The sequence below is a fragment of the Oryctolagus cuniculus genome, chromosome 17 (assembly GCF_051225735.1).
Source record: "Oryctolagus cuniculus isolate XC-2025 breed Fujian yellow rabbit chromosome 17, ASM5122573v1, whole genome shotgun sequence".
Taxonomy (NCBI): domain Eukaryota; kingdom Metazoa; phylum Chordata; class Mammalia; order Lagomorpha; family Leporidae; genus Oryctolagus; species Oryctolagus cuniculus.
Window position 1 is genome coordinate 54002146 of NC_142883.1, and position 15624 is coordinate 54017769.

The 15624-nt window shown below is 49.9% G+C and overlaps 1 protein-coding gene across 5 annotated transcripts in view; it reads left to right on the forward strand.

Annotated features, from left to right (window-relative positions):
- The window catches only part of USP43 (ubiquitin specific peptidase 43), a 76655-nt gene extending 61826 nt beyond the window's left edge, over nt 1-14829 (forward strand). For all 5 annotated transcript variants that reach the window (XM_089318377.1, XM_051825181.3, XM_070061382.2 and 2 more), the window contains one exon: nt 13129-14829. In XM_089318377.1, coding sequence (XP_089174503.1) covers nt 13129-14120 — 992 coding nt within the window. In that variant the 3' untranslated portion in view covers nt 14121-14829. The remainder of the gene's footprint in view (nt 1-13128) is intronic.
- The last annotated feature ends 795 nt before the right edge of the window (nt 14830-15624 follow it).

Here is a 15624-nt window from a genome sequence, read left to right on the forward strand (position 1 = left end):
TAAAAGTTTTAATAGAGGGGCCAGTGCTGTGGTGTAGAGAGTAAGTAAGGCCGCCGCCTGCAGTGCTGGCATCCTATGTGAACGCTGGTTCAAGTCCCGGCTACTGTACTTCAGATCCAGCTTTCTGCTGTGGCCTGGGAAAATGGTGGAGGATGGCCTAGGCCCTTGGACCCTGCACCTGCGTGGGAAGACCCGGAAGAAGCTCCTGGCTCCTGGGTTCGGATTGGCACAGCTCCGGCTGTTGTGGCCAATTGGAGAATGAATCAGTGGGTGGAAGACCTCTGTCTCTCTCTCTGCCTCTTGTTCTCTCTGTGTGTGGCTCAGACTTTCAAATAAATAAATCTTAAATTTTAATAGAAAACTTTGATATATTATATATTATTTATATATTATATGAATATAAATTTATATATTATATAGGAATAGTGTGTAGGTACACTTTATGGATTTCTTTTCTTTTGGAGTTTTGTAACAAATGAAAATCTTGCAGATGAACTATATGTAGCCTGGAAGAATAAGAAAAACTAAGAAATGTTATGTGTGTCATGAAAGCATAGAGTATCCATTCACGACAGTCTATTTTACTATTTACTGTCATACCATACCTTTTATAGCACAACATACATGCAAATCTATTAGAAGAAGGTAAAATTTATCAAAACTTGCTCAGAGGCTGGTATTGTGGTGGTGCTGGCATCCCATATAGGCACCAGGTCACGTCTTAGCTACTCCACTTTGGGTCCAGCTCCCTGCTGATGCACCTGGGAAAACAGTAGAAGATGGCCCAGGTGCTTGGGCCCCTGCCACCCATGTGGGAGACCTGGAAGAAGCTCCTGGCTTCAGCCTGGCCCAGCCCTGGCCATTGAGGCTATTTGGGTAGTGAACCAGCAGATGGCAGATCTCTCTCCCTTCCCACCCTGTAACTACCTTTCAAATAATTGAATCTTAAAATTTCTCACACAAATCCAGACCATGCATGGCACCATTTGCAGTCGAGAGAAATACAAACGAGCATAAAGATGGCTTATTAAATCATAACTGCTTACAGTTAACCATAGTACCTCCTGCACAGTTGTGGTAATTTTGTTGCCACTCCAGTTGCTATTGCGGTGAGCCTCAGGTGTTATGAATTCAGAGTGACAGATGCCAGGATCTTCCTTGGGCAGATCAACTCGTTAGTAAATTGTATCTTGCAGTGAAAATTACTCTCTGGGAATTCTCAATTCTTGTGTGTTTTTATCATGTGATACATGTGACATGCAACATGTGTGCTCACATGTATGTTATCAGTAGGCTTGCTGGTCCACAGTGCTCTATAAGTAGTCAGGTGTTGGGGGAGTATGAAGCTATCTGTGGATTTTCCACTGCCTCTAACCCTTGAGTTATTCCAGGGTCGACCTGTCTTGTATATACCCAGGAAAGTCTACTAATCACAAATGCACATTTGATGCATTATCATAAAATCAATGTACTGATGGAACAGGTTTTTTTTTTTTTTTAAGATTTATTTATTTATTCATTTGAAAGGCAGAGACACAGAAAGAAGAAGGAGAGAGAGAGAGATCTTCCATCTGCTGGTTCACTCCCCAAATGGCCACATGGCCAGGGCTGGGCCAGGCAGAAGCCAGGAGCTTCTTCTGGGTCTCCCACGTGGGCACAGGGACCCGGGCACTTGGGCCATCTTCTGCTACTTTCCCAGGCACATTAGCAGAGAGCTGGTTTGGAAGTGCAGCAGCCGGGACTGCAACTGGCACCCATACTGGATGCTGGTGCTGCAAGCAGCAGCTTACCCTGCCACACCACAGACTGGTCCCATGGCGTAACAGATTAAGCAATAGAAAGTTCTGGACCCCAACCCTCATATCTCTGTCAGTCACTACTACTTCCCTCCTTTCCAGCTGACTTTTTTTTTTTTTTTTTTTTTTTTTTGACAGGCAGAGTGGACAGTGAGAGAGAGAGACAGAGAGAAAGGTCTTCCTTTGCCATTGGTTCACCCTCCAATGGCCGCCACGGCTGGCTTGCTGCGGCCGGCGCACTGCGCTGATCCGAAGGCAGAAGCCAGGTGCTTCTCCTGGTCTCCCATGCGGGTGCAGGGCCCAAGTACTTGGGCCATCCTCCACTGCACTCCCGGGCCACAGCAGAGAGCTGGCCTGGAAGAGGGGCGATCGGGACAGAATCCTGTGCCCCCACTGGGACTAGAACCCGGTGTGCCGGCGCCTCTAGGTGGAGGATTAGCCTATTGAGCCGCAGCACCAGCTCAGCTGACTTTTTTTAAGACTTATTCTATTTATTTGAAAGAGTAACAGAGAGAGAGAGAGAGAGAGAGAGAGAGAGAGATCTTCTGTCTACTGGTTCATTCCCCAGATAGCTGTTGCAATGGCTGGGGCTGGGCCATGCCAACACTAGTCTTGTGTTCTGACTTTGAACACCATCGGTTTGAGTTCTAGAACTTTCTGGAAACAGAGCCCCATCCTGTACATTGCATATTGTTTGGGACACTTATTATGCGTACAATAGTCTTTTTTCATTGTAGTCTACTTGTAAATAAGAACCAATTCAAATCCATGGCTCTGTGGGCAGATGTTTATGTATGTGTGAGAGGGGGACACATTTGTCTGTGGACTGTTGTGAATACAAAAGCCAAAAACGGATTTGGGAAAGAGGGGGTGATGCCAGGGAGCCCCCTCTTTCTTCCTGTAGGTGCACTGATGGATGGGCCTGGTCTTTGAGTTACAGATTCATGGGTTCTTGAGTTGTGTGTGGGGTCCCCAGAGATCCCTGCACGGTTCTCTGTGGAGCGTGTGTGGTGGGTTATCTCCGAGCCGTGTGTGCTGCCACTTCCCCCATCGAAATTCCCCAGGCTGTAAGAACACATCACGTTGTGTAGACTTCTTCTGCAGTCACTCTTGAGGATCGTTTCTGGTGTGCAGCTCTTGCCAGTCGTGCAGGTCGAACATCCTTGATCTGAAACCCGAAACACTCCGAAATCCGCAGCTTGTCCACAAGTGGAAAATTCCACGCCATGAAACTTTGCTTTGTGCACAAATTACTTAAACTGTTGAATGGCCTTACCTTCAGGCCATGTGTATAAAGCATACATGAAACATATGTGAGCTTCATGTTGTGATGTCTCATTGTATAGATGGAATATTGAAAATACGAAAATATCCCCAAATCCAGAAATCTGAAAGACTTCTGGTCCCAAGCATTTTGGATCAGGGGATACTCAGTCTGTACTGCTATGAATATTTTTGTCTGTGTCTTTTGGTGTTTCTGTGTCTGCATTTCTGTTGGTATATAACTAGGGGTAGAATTGCTAGGATGTAGGGTATGCATTTATATTTATATTTTGTTTATTATATATTATATGTTTGTTATATATTATATTTATGTATGTATATATATATATATGTTTAAGATTTATTTGAAGGAGCTACACAGAGAGAGGAGAGGCAGAGAGAGGAGAAGGAGAGGCAGAGCGAGAGAAAGAGGTCTTCTATCCCCTGGTTCACTTCCCAGTTGGCCGCAATGGCTGGAGCTGGGCTGATCCAAAGCCAGGAGCCAGGAGCCAGGAGCCAGGAGCTTCTTCCCAGTCTCCCATGCAGGTGCAGGGGCCCAAGGACTTGGGCCATCTTCTACTGCTTTCCCAGGCCATAGCAGAGAGCTGGATCGGAAGTGGAGCAGCTGGGTCTCGAACCGGTGCCCATGTGGGATGCCGGCACTGCAGGCAGTGGCTTTACGGCTGCGCCACAGTGCTGGCCGCGTATATTATGTTTATGTATATGTTACGTGTTTATAATCACCATCAAGTTGTTTCTTTGTACTTTATGGCACCATCGTATCCAAGCACGCAACATACCTGACAGGTACCAGGCTCTTATTATATATTTGTGAGTGAATAAAGACAGATGAGAGCGTCTGAAAGCTACGCACACACGGCATTAGATGACCACTGAATCCAGCCATGTGGTTTATCGCAGTTCATGTATCACAGTTCAGTTCATTTACTCCCTGTCGTATGGTGTTTCGGCTACCAGTGTGTCGCTGTTAGACATAATGCTGATAGGAACATGTACTTGCACTTGCATTTGTCTGACTGTCTTGGAATAGGGTTCTGAGCATCCATGCTGTTCACTCACCTCGTCTGGGCATTTTTTTTCTTTTTTTAAATATTTATTTATTTGAAAGGCAGAGTTACAGAGAGTGGCAGAGGCAGAGAGAGGTCTTCCATCTGCTGGTTCGCTCCCCAAATGGCTACGATGGCCACAGCTGTGCTGATCTGAAGCCAGGAGCCTGGAACTTCTTCCAGGTCTCCTACATGGGTACAGGGGCCCAAGGACTTGGGCCATCTTCTGCTGCTTTCCCAGGCCACAGCAGAAAGCTGAATCGGAAGTGGAGCAGCCGAGATTTGAACCTGTGTCCATATGGGATGCCAGCACTGCAGGCGGCAGCTTTGCCCACTACGCCACAGCCCCGGCCCCACATCTGGGCATTTCTCTCTCTGCCACTTGTTTTTAGTTATGGACATTTAGGATAGTGTCTGTCAAATTAAAAAAAAAAAAAAAAGTGTTTATGCGTTCTTAAGCTTGTCCAGCCCTTGTCTGCACCGGCTGCACTGAGCTTCAAAAATTCAGCCCAGCTCTGTCTAACGTCGCGGAGCCTCAGGCCAGTCCTCTGCTCTCCGAGGGAGAAAGGTGTGTGAGCTCCTGCTGTAAGAGGCCTGGCTCTTCAACGCACTGTTGCTCTAGAGCAACTCAGAGGCAGCAGGGTGGTGGTGGTGGTGGTGGGGTCCTGCTGTAGGATTAGCAACTCCCCCAGACCCCTGCAGGCAGTGCACCTGCCTGCTCTACGGTAGCTCCCAGCATCCCTGGGAGAGGGGAGGCTGAGACTCAGCAGGGAGGTAAGGAGCGGCAGGTGCAGCCCTCGAAAGCAGCTTGGCTGAAATTAGACCCCGTTGCCCCTGGATGCCCGCGTCCTGGCTCTGAGGCTCATGGATATAAATCGCAACTCGGAGTTCCTGGCATGCAGGCACTGAGAGAGAGGCTTGCTTCCTCGGGGCACTTTCTCTTTGGGGGTCTGAATAAAATGGGGACAGATTTTGAACCTTGTTTGAGAAGCCCTGAAGATGATTGGAAAAAATCCAGCTTGATTTTCTGATTACACATCAAGTATCCCTTTTCCAAAATGCTTGGGACCAGAAGTGTTTCAGATTTCAGAGTTAGTTTTTTGTTTTGTTGTTTGGAATGTGGATATAAACCTTACCGGTGAGCTTTGTTAATCTGGAATCCTGAGCTCTTGAAAAGTTCCAAAATAAAAAAAAACCTTTTTGTTTATTTTTTGTTTTACTTATTTATTTTTAAAGTACTTAGGTGCTTATTTAAAGTTACAGAGGCCGGTGCCGTGGCTCAACAGGCTAATCCTCCACCTTGCGGTGCCAGCACACCAGGTTCTAGTCCCGGTCGGGGCGCCGGATTCTGTCCCGGTTGCCCCTCTTCCAGGCCAGCTCTCTGCTGTGGCCAGGGAGTGCAGTGGAGGATGGCCCAAGTGCTTGGGCCCTGCACCCACATGGGAGACCAGGAGAAGCACCTGGCTCCTGCCATTGGATCAGCGCGGTGCGCCGGCTGCAGCACGCCTGCCGCGGCGGCCATTGGAGGGTGAACCAATGGCAAAAGGAAGACCTTTCTCTCTGTCTCTCTCTCTCTGTCCACTCTGCCTGTCAAAAAATAAAAAAAAATAAAAAAAAAATAAAGTTACACAGAGAGGGAGAGGCCATCTGCTGGTTCACTCCCCAGATGACCGCAACAGCCAGGGCTGGGCCAGGCTGAAGCCAGGATCCTGGAGCTTCATCTGGGTCTCCCACATGGGTGCAGGGCCTCAAGCACTTGAATTGTCTTCTGCTGACTTCCCAGGTGCATTAACAGGAAGCTAGATCAGAAGTGAGCAGCCAGGACTTGACCTGGCGCTCACATGGGATGCAGGCAACAGCTTAACCCGCTGTGCCACAGCGCCAGCCCCGGAAACTTTTTAAACATTATGCCAGCACCCAAAAGAGTTTGCAGATTTTGGATTAGGATGCTCAACCCGTGTCCCTAAGCCTGGGCCAGATTAAAACCTCACAGTTTGCAGTCGCGATTGGTCCTACCTCTTCCCTTCATTCTTAGGGGTTTGGAAATAAGTGGGAGACTGACAGAGGTAATAGGGGTGGCTCCTGGCATTCAGTCCATGCTGGGTGGGGTGGTCGGGAGACCAAGTGTGCCAGAATGCCCAGGGATGGTCCCTCTCAGTAAGGAACTGCCCCTGCCCGGAGCCAGCTGTCCTGTAGTGAAACAGTGAAACACCAAGAGTCCGCAAACAGTGTTCTACTAGCTCTGGTGTTGGGACATTGAAATAATGGAGTATTTCAAACAGAAATGAATGGATCCAAGTTTTTGTGAGACTGCAACTTATATAACTAGGATTGGTATGGGGGAGGCTCTACAAGGAAAAAGGTTAGGTAAACACCCAGCATGAACATGTGAAAAACTGCTGGGGTCCTTCCCAGGGGTCCCAGGAGGCCAGGGGCTGCTGCTTTGTTTAAAAAATTGATTTATTTATTTGAGAGGCAGAGTTACAAAGAGAGAGAGAGGGAGAGAGAGAGAAAGAGAGAGAGAGATCTTTTATCTGCTGGTTCACTCCCCAAATGACCTCAACTGCCAGAGCTGGGCCAATCTGAAGTCAGGGGCCAGGAGCTTCTTCTGGGTCTCCCACATGGGTGCAGGGGCCCAAGCACTTGGACCATCTTCCACTGCTTTCCCCGGCCATAGCAGAGAGCTAGATCTGAAGTGGAGCAGCAGCCAGGATTTGAACTAGCGCCCATGTGAGATGGCACGGGCAGAGGCTTTACCTGCTTTGCCACAGCGCCAAGCTTTTGGGCCCCAAGGTCTTTGTATTCTCCCTTGCACTTTGCAGATTGGATTTCATTTCCGTTTTGATTCCTTTGATCTAGAGTTATCTGGGAGTTTCAGGTATTTAAGGATTTTTTTTAGGTCACCTTATTACTCTTTAATTTCTATTCTTGTACATCAGAATCCAAGAATTTGATTTTCAAAATTAGTTCCCCATTTTTGTGATCAACTCAGTACTTATTTTATATATGTTCAGTGTTGATGTAAAATAGTGAATAGTGTAGATCAGGTGTGTTAATTTTTATTCCGTTCCCTGGTCTTTAAATTTACGTTCTCTAAGACTGGGTAGAAGAGAGATGTGTTGAAACCTTCCGAGTAGCTGTGTTTTTAATCAAGCACTTTGTGAATTGTAATAGTCTTGCATTATATTGGCAGCTGCTTTGAGGGATGTCTGTTAGATCTTCTTTGAAAACTGCGCTTTTTATTGTTAAAATAGTGCCCATTATCCTGCTTAACTTCTATGTTGTTCAAGATTAATAATTTCACTCCTGGCTTCTTTCTTTTTGTGTCATTTGCCTGGTGTCATCCTCCTAGTGCTTTGAGTTTGTTTTAGGGATTTCTGGTAAACAGTATGTTGCTGACTTTTTTTTTGGTGTGCCTTTTTTAATGTCAGCAATTCAGAGCTTGTCTAATAACTGGGAAGTTCAGTCCATTCATGCTTAACAGCTGCAAAGCTTCATTCATTTCCCTTTTACAAATTGGGCTGGGTGTCTGCATGGCTGTTAACATGAGGAAGGGCGTTACGCGGCAGTGAGTGAAGCCGTCCCTTGGGATGCCGGCACCCATGTCAGAGTTTCAGTTCCAGTCCCGGCTGCTCTGCTTCCAGTCCAGCTCCCTGCTAAGGCACCTGGGAGGCAGCAGAGGATGGCCCAAGTGCTTGGGTCCCTGCCACCCATGTGGGAGACCCGGATGGAGTCCCCGGCACCTGGCTTCAGCCGGGCCCAGCCCTGTCTATTGTATCCATTTGAGGTGTGAAACAACTGATGGATGATCTCTTTCTCTCTGTCTCTTCCTCTTCTCTCTCTCTCTCACTCAACCTTTCAAAGAAGTAAATAAATCCTTAAAAAGCAAACAATGGAGGCTGGCTGGTGTTGTGATGCAGCAGATTAAGCCGCCGTTTGTGATGCCAGGATCCCACTGGGCACCGGTTTAAGTCCTGGCTGCTCCACTTCCAATCTAGCTGCCTGCTAACATGCCCTGGGAAAGCAGTAGAAGATGGCCTGAGTCCTTGAACCTCTGTACCTGCGTGGGAGACCCAGAAGAAGCTCCTGGCTCCTGGCTTCTGATTGGCACAGCTCCAGTCATTGCAGCCATCTGGGGAGTGAACCATGAACCAACAAAGACCTCTCTCTCTCTTTCTCTCTGCTCCTCTGTAACTCTGCCTTTTTTTTTTTTTTAAGATGTATTTATTTATTTGAAAGTCAAAGTTACACAGAGAGAGAAGTAGAAGCAGAGAGAGAGAGAGGTCTTCCATCTGCTGGTTCACTCGCCAGTTGTCTACAATGGCCGGAGCTGCGACGTAATGGCTTTACCCACTATGCCACAGCACTGACCCTATAACTCTGCCTCCCAAATAAATAAACAAATATTTAAAATATTTTATATATATATATAAAAATACTGCTTGGGATACCTACATCTCCTGAGTCCCTGAGCTTGAATCTCAGCTCTGCTTCTCATTCCAGCTTCCTGCTCATGTGCACTATGGGAGGCAGCAGATGATAGTCCCAGTGCTGGGGGTCCTGCCACTCATATGGAGACCCAGATGGAGTTCTGGGCTCCTGGCCTCAGCCGGGCCCAGCTCTGGCTATTGCAGGCATTTGGGGAGTGAACCATTGGATGGAAGAGCTCTCTTTGTCTCTATCTACCTACCTACCTACTTTCTTACCTTTCAAGTAAAATGCAAAAAGAAAATTGTATCACCCCGTCTCTTCCTTAGCTTTGCCAGGTTGTTTGTCTGAATGTTCATTTGCAAGTCCTGCTCTTTTTTTTCCTTTCCGTTTTGTTGCTTGCTCCCCACTCTCCCAGTATTCGAGGTGTTCTGTTTCCTTACTGCCTTCTCTCCTTCCTCCAATCAGATGTCACTCATCCCTGCCATCGCCCCAAAGTGACAGCCCCGGGAGTTGCCTTCCTGTGCCTCTCTGGCGTCTGTCTTGGGAGCTGCGCCCTCTCAGAACTGCCCAGCCTTGGATCCCGCTAGGGAGGTCGGGTCCTCTGTGGTCTAGAGGGCTGCTGGGCAGTTCCTCTCCAGTCCCTCAGGGTGGCGCTGAATCTCGCGGGACCGGCTGGAGGGCACAGGGCTGGCAGGGCTCACAGGGCTCGCCACTGTCCCAGGTCTTTCTCTTCAATGTCACCTCCCGTCTCGAGGTCCTGCTCTCGGCTGCGGCCTGAGCTCATCTGTGAGCTCCAAGTCTTTGCACAGCCACACATGTCGTCTTTTCCCTGGGAGTGGATGGCAGCCTGGCTGCTGGTGGGGCTCTGGGGTCATGGGGCCTTCCTGGTGGGCTGTTTCCTCAGTCTGCCCAGCCCCTGGCATCTCACCTGCAGGCTGTGTTTCGTTATGGGGGTGTCAGTCTTTCTTCCTGGCTGGAGGCTTTGAAGATCTCTCTCTTTGACCTTGGAGTCCAGGACATGCTGAGGTTCATCAGCCCGACCTTGAACTTGGGGATGTCTTACCTTCTGCTGACCGTGAGACAGTTCTTTGCTTCGTATTTCAGGGCGCTCTGTGTGAGTCTCAACAGTGATCCTGTGCACGCTGTCCACTTACTTACTGTGTTTAAAAGAAATCATTTCATTGTGATTGAAAGGAGAGATAGAAACAGAGAGAGAGAGAGAGAGAGAGAAAGAGAGAAGTCTTCCATCTGCTGGCTCACTCCCCAATGTGCCCACAACAGCCACGGGCTGGACCAAGCCGAAGCCAGGAGCTGGGAACTCAATCCAGATCTCCCATTTGGGTGGCAGGAACCAAAATACTTGAGCCATTATTGCCTTCCTCCCAGACAGCGCATGAGCAGGAAGCTGGCTCAGAAGTGGAGCTGGGTCTTGAACCCGGGCCCTGTGATGTGGGATGCGGGCATCCCAAGTGGTGCCTTTCACTGCTGTGCCAAGTGCCTGCCCTGTTGTCTGCGTCCTTAATGCAGCTTAAGGCTCTGAGCCCTACCTGGTCTGGCTGGAAGTAGCGATGTTGCAGTGCCTCCTCAGAGTGGGGGGTGAGCCAGGGTTAACACTCGAGCCTCCCGGAGCGCCGCCCCTCCCTCCAGCTCCCAGCAACCCCCAAGGGCTTGCATCCACCGTGGACAAGGAGCTGGATGCTTGGTGGATGTGGGTCCTGCTGCCATTTATTTCTGAGTCTTTCTCTCCAGTGATCTCTCGCTCAGATCCTGCTCTAACGTCCAATAAATAGAAGGCGAGCGGGTAAAGACAGCAGGCCCTCTTCCACCGCTGTCTTGGGAGATAGGAGGAACGAGCTCCATTGGGCACCCGTGGCTCCCGCCTGCTCGGGAGTCGCGGCCAGCCCTGGCCCAGGGCCCTGTCATTCCAGGAAGAAAGGAAGGGCGGTTATTAAGGGCAGCTGCCAGGCACTCCGGCCACCTGCCAGGGCTCCGGGCCACGTCCTCTGATTTTGAAAAGCGAAAAGCCACAGCTTTGTCCTCCGACCACAAAGCCTCCCTTTCTGCCCTTCCCAGGCCTGCGGAAGAGAAAACAAATGAAACCAAATCCAGAAAACCGCACGCATCTCAACCCCCCTCTACCCTGGGGAGGGGGTAATGGTAGAGCAGCAAGGTCAACCCAAGGTGAAATGACAAAGTATCTTGGGCGAAACAGTGTCTATTCCTGGCTAATTTAAAGCAATGCTTTAAAGAAAAGAGATACCAAAAATGATCTGTGGAAGACCTGAAAGGGAAAACCCTGCAGGACCTCTGTGGGGCTGTCATCTCCTGTGGTTCCTTTTCTTTTTAAAGATTTTATTTACTGAAGAGGCAGAGTTACAGACAGAAAAAGGGAGACAGAGAGAGAGGTCTTCCATCTACTGGTTCACTCCCCAAATGGCCGCAACTGTTGCTGTGGGGCTGATCTGGAGCCAGGAGCTTCTTCCAGGTCTCCGACGCAGGTGCAGGGGCCCAAGGACTTGGGCCATCTTCTACTGCTTTCCCAGGCCATAGCAGAAAGCTGGATGGGAAGTGGAGCAGCCGGGACTTGAACTGGCACTCACATGGGATGCCGCTGTTGCAGGGGATGGCTTAACCCACTGTGCCATGGTGCCAACCCCTTCTGTGAAGTTTGGAGATCTTCATAAGTTCTCATTAGAAATGTTAGGATGGGGCCATCGCTATGGCAAAGCGGGTAAAGATGTAGGTGCCGGTTTGAGTCCTGGTCGCTCCAGTTCCAATCCAGCTCCCTGCTAATGTGCCTGGGAAAGCAGTGGAAGATAGGCCCAAGTGCTTGGGCCCCTGCACCCACGTGGGAGACCTGGAAGAGGCTCCTGGCTCTGGATCGGCGCAGCTCCAGTCATTGCAACTAATTGGGGAGTGAACCAGGGGATGGAAGACCTCTCTCTCTGTCTCTCTCTATCTCTGCCTCTCTATAACTCTGCTTTTCAAATAAATAACTAAGTCTTTCAAAAAATAAAAATTTGTGAAAACACGTCTTATGGAAGAATTATGCATGGTGTCAAAAATTGTTTCCACTCAGATAAACGTATCTTTATGTTATCCTTTTTAATATTTATTTATTTGTAAGGCAGAGTTACAAAAAGAGAAAGAGATCTTCTCTCCACCGATTGACTACCCAGTGGTTGCAATAGCCGGGCTGAGCCAGGCCGAAGCCAGGATCCAGGAACTCCATCTGGGTCTCCCTGGTGGGGATGCAGGGGCTTAAGCACTTGGGCCATCTTCTGCTGTGTTGCTAGGTGCATTAACAGGGAGCTGGTTAGGAAGTGGAGCAGCTGGGGCTCAAACATGTTCATATGGGATGCCGGCATTACAAGTGGCAGTTTAACCACTGCACCACAACACCAGCCCCTAGCCTGTCTTCTAGTTCTGTTTTCCACAAGGGTCAGAAATGCCCTCGCATTTAGCTAGTGCAAGACACGGAAGGAAGGCACTAAGTGCAGCTCTTCATGCTTGTTTGTTTTTACTGATGAGGCAGGAGAGTGGAGACTATTGCCTTTGGAAGGTCCAGGTACTGAGTTTGAGCTGGAAAAAACAGAGACATAATGCTGAGCCTTCTGTTCTGTGCAGACTCTTAAAGATGGCTACAAAGTGGTGTCCCATCTTGGGGCTGGATACCTCTGAAACAGAGCTTTCTTGGGGTTCCTCACTGCCCAGGCACGGAGAGGCCATGGGTCTAGAATTCATGGATTCAATCTGTCACAGATTGAAAATATTTGGGGAAAAAAAAGTTTTTTTTTCTTACATCTGCCCTAAACATGTATGGGCTATTTTTTCTCACTCCCTAAACTATGCAGCCTTCCCACAGCATTTTCATTGTACTAGATATTGCAGTAGAGATGATTTAAAGTGCACGGGAGGACACTGCCCCATTTAATGTAAGAGACTTGAGCATCTGGGGCTGGCGCTGTGGCATAGTGGGTAAAGCCGGCACCTGCAGTGTCTGCATCCCATATGGGCACCGGTTCGAGTCCTGGCTGCTCCACTTCTGATCCAGCTCTCTGCTGTGGTCTGGGAAAGCAGTGGAAGATGGCCCAAGTCCTTGGGTCCCTGTACACACATGGGAGACCCTGAAGAAGCTCCTGGTTCCTGGCTTTGGATTGGCTCAGCTCTGGCTGTTGCAGCCAGTTGGGGAATGAACCAGCAGATGGAAGACCTCTCTCGCTCTCTTTCTTTCTGCCTTTCCTTCTCTCTGTGTAACTCTGACTTTCAAATAAATAAATAAATCCTTAAAAAAAAAAAGAGAGAGAGAGAGAGAGACTTGAGCATCTCTGGGCTCGGGTCTCTGCGGGGGTCCAGGAGTCAGTCCCCCGTGGGTGCTGAGGGCCGACTGCCCCTTCCTTGGCCCCATTGCTGTGGCTCCTGGTGCTGAACGGGTCCTGTGGAACAGTGGGGGAGACCAGCGGTGCTCCCTAGATAGAGCAGCGTGCATCTGGCTCTCGGCCACGTCCTCCGTGGCCAGCGGTTACTCCCACTGCGGCCCGAGGCGCTGACGGTCTTGGTATCTCTTTCAGGAGGGCCGGAGGCCAGGTTCTGGGGACGAGGTGCCTGCAGCAGAAGCACCAGCATGAAGGCGGCCGCTCCCGCCCGAACCAAGCATGGGCCCTTCAAGACCATGCCCCTCCGGTGGTCCTTTGGGCCCAGGGAGAAGCGAGCTGGGGCCTCTGCTGAGCTGGTCGAGTACCTGGAGTCCAGGCGCCGGCCTCGGTCCACGAGCCAGTCCATCGTGCCACTGCTGACGGGCGCCGCCGGCGGGGACGAGAAGTCAGCCTCACCGAGGCCAAACGGCACGGCTTCTGCTAAGGTTGAAGATGGCGGAGGAGCCAGCGAGAGGGCACTGTCCACGGTGCCCTGTCCCCAGAGCTACCCATGTCCAGGCCCGGTTCCTGGAAACCCAGCAAGGAAACTGAAGGATCACGTGGGTCAGGACATCCGGCTCCCCAAAAAGTTTGACCTGCCCCTTGCTGTGATGCCCTCGATGGAGAGTGAGAGACCAGCCCGGCCGGAGGGCCAGAGGGGCACGAGCTGGAAGGGCAGCGGCCACGTGGGAAGCCAGAGCAGCCCCCCTTCCCCCTCCATGGGGCTGTCCCAAGACAGTAGGGACAGTCGCCAGGATCCCACAGCCAAGGCGGGGGTGACTGCAGGGGACACCGAGAGGGACAGACCCTTCCAGGGCACGCGCACCCTCCTGAGATCTGTGTTTTGGAAGAAGGAGAACAGGAAGATCAACATGGCCGAGGGCTCCCCGCCGCTGGGGAGTGGCAGGCTGAGCCCTGCCGTGGACCTGCAGGCTCGAGGCTCGTCCCCCACCCTCAGGGACATCCAGTCTGCTCCCAGCTCCCTCCACCTGCCCCGCAAAGCCAGCAGGCCTCCGAGAGGCAGCGCCCTGGGCGTGGCACAGAGGTTTGTTCCTGGGGAGCAGACCCCCTGTGGCACCCTGCAGAGGGTGAAGTACCACACCCTTTCCCTAGGACGGAAGAAAAGTCTGCCGGAGTCCAGCTTCTGATAGGCGTTGCCGTGTTGCAGGAAGCTGGCACTTTGCACTGAGCAGCTGCAGGCAGCCCTTGTTGAGGGGGCATTTTCAGGAAGCCAGCTGTCTTGCAATCCCTGAAAAATCCTTTTTCTGGTCTCCGTTATCTAGACTTGCAAACACCTAATGTCCAAATAAACCCATGTCCAAATACCGTCTTGTATTATTGGGTGCTTTGCTACAATCTGGCCACTAGAGGGGAGCGTTGGGTCAGCATTCCCATTTCAGGGCAGGAACGGCTGTTTTGTTTAAATAAGTTCCAGGGCCAGTGTAACTGTACTACAGAGTGATGATTTGAGTGTGGGCAAGCCTTAGGGCATGGCTCTTTGGGTGAGCCTAGTTAATAAGAATCTTCCACGTCATGTTGAATATTGTCATTGACTTCCCCCTTTGCTCTTTTTTTTTTAAAAGACTCACAAGGGAAATCTTTTCCTTCTAATGCTTCTCTGGGGACATTAAAGATGCCAGAAAACAAAATAAAAGTGATGGAAAGACAAGATTCGAAGAGAGAGAGATGGGAGAAATGGTGGGGATTTTAGAAGAGAATTTAATATATATAACAAAATACTTATTAAAGTTTTTCAAGGTATTTTAAAAAGATAACTATTTTGATACTAAGGGGAAAAGGAGGTTCTTTTTATTTATGAAATCTATGTATAATTTTAATAAAGTCCTGTCGATGGAACACGTGTTGGGTGTCTCAATGATTCCAGTTGGTGAAGGAGCTTATCACTCCGGCTGTGGGAACTTGGCTGGTTACTGTAGCCATTAAAGTGGTGTCTCAGGTTCTTTCTGAGACTTCGTGCTTTCTTTTTGTATCAGAAAAATCTGGTGTAGGAGAACCAGCCGCCAAAGGCAGGAGGGACCCAGAAACCCAAGGAAGACGCAGATGAGTACAGGGTCATGAAACATGGGTTTCTGTGCCAGAAGACAGGAAAAAGGGTTTTCTAGACAAGGGTGGCTACATGGAAGGCAGCTGGATTTTTTCAAGAAGAGACAGTTGTCCGTTCAGAACCACTTTGTTTACCCTATGTTGGGGCTTGGGTTGACTTCTGGGGTTGCCTAGAGGTCAAGATGGGGAGTTACATCCGAGTCGCAGTTCCTGCCCAAGATGGCGGTCATGTCCAAGATGGCTGCTTTATGCCCAGAGGCATCCCTACAGCTTCTCATTCAAATCATGTGCTGTGTTCTAGAGCAGCAGGAGCCTCTCTCTGGAGGGCTTATGTCTGCCAGGACCTGGGGATCGGAGCCTGCCTGGATGGGCTGGCTGTCCATTGACCCTGTTTCCTGAAGCTTTGCATAGCTGTTCTTAGAAACAACCTATAGTTGCGTAGTAAGCGGCTGTTAAGCCTGACCCCAGTCCTGGGGCTCAACAGCCGAGGTCCCCGGGGAGCCTTTCCTGAAATAGTCCATTTCCTATAAACACTTGCTTTCTAATGGGATCATTTGCTCAGAACTCCTGGCCCCAAGAATGAAGTCT